General features: G+C 44.2%; 1 protein-coding gene across 1 annotated transcript; it reads right to left on the bottom strand.

The window, feature by feature from the left end:
* Positions 1-2,712: 2,712 nt before the first annotated feature.
* TMEM200A (transmembrane protein 200A) lies at positions 2,713-4,188 on the bottom strand (the record flags this gene model as incomplete). Its single annotated transcript, XM_080929158.1, has 1 exon — positions 2,713-4,188. One exon carries the CDS (start codon positions 4,186-4,188, stop codon positions 2,713-2,715), a length of 1,476 nt encoding a protein of 491 aa, XP_080785284.1.
* Positions 4,189-4,739: the final 551 nt, after the last annotated feature.

Genomic DNA, 4,739 nt, shown 5'->3' with positions numbered 1-4,739 from the left:
AAATGAGGCCTGTGGGGTAGAACTCTCAGCCAACTTATCTGGTGTCCTATAAAAAGAGCCAACAGGGATACGTAGGTGCAGAGGAAAGGACACATAAGGACACGGTAAGATCACCATCCATAGGCCTTGGCTGACAGAGGCCCCAGGAGAAACTAATCTTGAAGAGTCAATGAAATTCAACATGAAAAATAATCTTAATATATGAATATAGCCCAATAACACAAGTGGACAGATCTCACTCTAACCTAACCTTGTTCTTGGCTTACTAACTTCTGAAATGTGAAGAAAATAATCACTACTCTTTGAACTAGGCAGTTAGGCTACAGGCATTAGGAACCACCCAGGCTAGAAGCAGCTAAGCATGGTCCGCATTCCTGGGGTTTCTCCTAGGGACAGATTGCAGTTCTAAATTATTTTCAGCATTCCTAAGAGCTTCCTACACGTAAGCTTCATATGTAAACTATGAAGTAAGTAATCTTCCAGGTTGTGATAATGCCAAATTAATAAGGTAGACCAGTTGTCTCACACTAATAGTGACATATGAGTCTGATTAATTTAAATATGAAGATGATTTATCATTTAGTAAAGTTAATTTGTTTGGTAAGTAAGAACCTGGGAGTTTTTATGAAGAAATTGTTAGGTGTGACCTACTGCTTTTAGCATGCAGTTGCTTCATTTAGATCTTCCAAGAGCCACACTACTCCCTCCTCTACATATTTCTGGACCACTATATGAGGAGAGACTTGCAAGTCACATCCCATGTCACACCAGGAATGTTCAGAACTGGAGTGCCATTAACATTTCTGTGCAGTACCTGGGGTTTGATTGTTTCCCTGGGAAGTCAATGAAAAACATCCAAAAAAATAACTAATATAAAAATCACCCACTAAAAAGAGTAGCCGGGGTGTCTCTTTCACCCAACAGAAGCAGTGCTGAAAAGCCAGGGCACCATGGTATTAAATACCATCAGAGGAGTATAGCAGAAAGTGTTTTAAGCAGAATCAGTATTTTAATCAGTATTTTAAACAGAAATGTACATTTTTTTTTAAAATGATAGCAAAGTTATGAAGAACACACATTTCTAGGAGTAACAGAAATTTATTAAATGATTTCATAGTAAAATATTGAGCTCAGTCGATTATAACACACAGGCTTGAGCTTCTACGAAGCAGGGCCTCTCCAGAAGGAAGATGTCTATGTAAACACAGGTTGGGTTTCTGCAAGGCTACTCTTACCACTGTTTCCTTTCTGCTCTTTCTACTGACTGCAACAGGAATGTTCACAGATGTTTAGGCTTTGGGGGAAAAACCAGCAAAATTTCCTGAGTATTCATTCCATTAGACTTTTGTAAATGATAATTTTATTTTATGTGTATATAAGTGCACCATATGCATGCCTGGTGCTCTCAGAGGTCAGAAGAGAGTGTTAGATACCCTGAAAGTGGAGTTACAGTCACATGGTGTGAGCCACCATGTGGGTGCTAGGAACAACATCAGGGTACTCTCCAAGAGCCGCAAATGCTCTTAACTGCTGAGACACTCTTCTAGGACCCCATTAAACTAGTCTTAAAACCGTGTTACCTTCATGGAAACGAGAAAGGTATCTAATGGAAACATTCACTTTAGTATTTAGTATCTTTGACAATTTAATATATCTGAGAACCACAGCCCTCAAAACTTGTCCAACCAAGGAAGTGTCTTTGGAGTTAGCAGAAGGCTTTCCAGCACAGGGGAAATCACAAGGCAGTTTATCAAGTGCTAGATTCTCTTTAACCACCAAGCTGGTGGTTTGTGGAAATATGAGGAAATGCTGAGGTTAGCTGATTATTTTCTAGATAATAATAATAAAAGTTTTTAGACAAAAATAAGGACATGGGGGTGAGTGAATTCTGGACAATAGCAGGTGTCTAGATGTTAGATGTAAATAATCCTATCTTTGCTCCATAGGCAGTGTTCTCTCTGTACATGTCAGGACAGAAATTCTACAAACTACATTAGCTCATTCACTTTTCACATAGCTTTGCAGAGAAACTGTTTGATTCTGAGGCTAGCTAAATAGTTACAGCTAGTAGCTTTTTGCTATTTATCTCTAAACCATGGACTTCTCCACCAGGTTTTTTTTTTTTTTTCATGGAATTATCACCCTAGAAGAACTGATGTATAAAATACATATACATAATCCCATAAAGAGTTCAGATTCACAACAGATGTAACAGAAATGAGTTCTCCCGTGAAGTAATGTAAGCAGTCCTGTACAAAACCATTCAGAAAATCGCATCTTCAGACTGCACTCACCCTCATTTATAAATGCGTCTGCTGAGGACTGGACCTGAATCTAACCCTCTCACCCACTTTGGTACTCTGCACATGCTGTATTGACCTCTTCACTCTCTGAAGATGATGATCAGGGGTAAGGTTTGAAAGTAAAGCCAAGTTCTTAATTGAATGCAGGTATTTGACATCTATGTCAACAAAAGAAACCATGCTTTCAGAGAGTGAGAAAACAAACAAATCCTCACATGGTAATCTACAGTTCTACAGGAAAGAAGGAACCCATACAAACAGCCATCTTCATTACAGAATAAACCAGCCATTTCTAACACACTGACATTTGATTTTAAAAAGGCTAACTTACAGCCAGTGCTTTAAGGAGGAAAACACTGGCTAAAGTAGTGTATACCTCCATGGGAAAAAAATGGTCTATTTTTAAACACTAAAACCTTGTCTCAGAAGTTCCTCGCTTCAAGTTGTTACTCAAAAACTCATCATGCTCAAAACTCAAGTTGTTGTGAGATCTTGAGATCATAAGAAGTTTCTCTTTATTTGTAAAGTCCTTTTTGATTGCTGTCTGGGGAACGAGCAACCGATCCATTGGGTCCTCTTTGTTCTCCAGCCGCATATACCCTTTGCTGTTGCTCCGATCCAGTCGGGGCCAACTTGGGTGCTTCCTTTGTTCAGCCTGCACTGTGAGTGTGGAGGGACCTCGGTCTAAGTCTAGGGATTTGGAGTGAGAGGAGAGCAAATGTAAGGATGTGTTGGATCCAAACTGTCTTCTCGCAGCCCCAGGAGACAAGAGCTGTCTGGTCCCGGGCCCCAGGGCCACAGAGGACTTGTATTGACTGGATAGGGACTCCCCGACGGAATTGTTCCTTGGGAGTAATGTGGTGGCGGGCTGGAAGGACTCACCAGAGCTTGGCAGTGGGACCGCGAGGGAATCCATTGAAAGATTCTTGGACCTACTTTTGAGGTTGTCTGTGACCTCGGTGATGCTGTCTATACTGGGCTCATCAATGACACAGTTATTGAGCTTGATCACGGGCAGCGTGAAGGCGCTGATGGATGACGACACAATCGACTTGGTGTCACACTTCTTGGAGCTGCTGGTCTTGTCATCGGCGGTCTTGGCTGGAGGAGGATACAGGCCAAAGACAGAGACTGCGCTATCAGATAGCAATGGGGGCATGAGGTGCCCCAGGCTCTTACTTTCAGTCAACATCAGCTCATCCTCCTCCACAGAGCTGTCCACCCGAAAGCTGTTCCGCACCCCGGAGAAGGAGGCCAGGGTGGTGGCAGCCAGCCTGGATGCACAGGGGCTTCCATTCTGCTTGACCTCGGCATCTCCCAGCAAGCCCGCGTACAGGCCGTTCGCCTGCTTCTGCTCCTTGAGTCTCAGCGTGTGGATATCGATGACTGTGGAATAGATATCCCTCATGTGGATGATTTTGGTTTCTTTGTCGCGGTTCTCGTGAAGTATGGCATTGGCACAGATGAAAATGAAGATGCCGATGCCCATGGTGAACGGGCCAAGCATCTTCATCTTATCGGAGTGTAAATGCTGCTCGAAGAAACGCACCACCACACCGCCCTGGTTCCGAACCACCTGGGTCTCATTGGTGGACAGAGTGGTCTCTGCATCGATGAAATGATCCTTCTGGGGCCAATATCCAAGGACTGCCATGGCAATTCCTATGATGGACACCAGCACTCCCAGGATGAGGAAAAAGCCAGATGGAGAATAAAGCCGGATTTTCCCACGGACCACCACGACGTCAGCTCGCGGGCGCCGTCTGACGGGTTTCTGATCCTGGGTAGCAGGCAGTGGGCTGAGGTTGATGTGTTGCTGAGACCTGGCAGAGTCCTGTCGCTTCAGGGCCGCCAGGCCGGTGATGACCCCGCCAGTGGCTATCATAGCTTCCTCTGGTGTTCTGGAAAGACATGAAACAGATGACACAGGTGAGCCCGAGGAGACTGCGCAATTCAGTGTGAGGGCTGCTCACACAGGGGCTTGGCTGCTATTGTTCCACAGGATAAAGGCAGAGGAATAACTTTTAAATCCTCACAGTTTGGAAAGAGGTTATGTTCGCTGACTAATGTGAATTTCTGGAGCCGTTTCTCTCTCTCCCTTCCTCCCTTCTTCCCTCCCCGGTCTCTTCTAGTATTAATGAAATGTGATTTGGGGTTAAATAATTTTGATACCTAGTACATTAAGCTGTCCCTTGGTCACAAGCTGCCGCCCCACCCCCAGACATACAATTTTCATCATTCTGTTATTTTAAAGAAATGAGGCTTGGGTAGGAAGAAAGGTGGTCAGTTGGTAGTGTCTGCCTCACAAGCATGAAGAGCTAAGTCCAATATTCCTTTAGATCTCTGTGTGGTGGAGTGCTCATGTGAGCTGAGCACCGTGGAGGCAGAGACAGGAGGATGGATTCTTTGGGCTTCCAGACCTCCCAGCCTAGTTGA

This window comes from Micromys minutus (assembly GCF_963924665.1).
Source record: "Micromys minutus genome assembly, chromosome: 15".
NCBI lineage: Eukaryota > Metazoa > Chordata > Mammalia > Rodentia > Muridae > Micromys > Micromys minutus.
The sequence above is the reverse complement of the archived record's forward strand: the minus strand, read 5'-3'. Positions and strand labels throughout refer to the sequence as shown.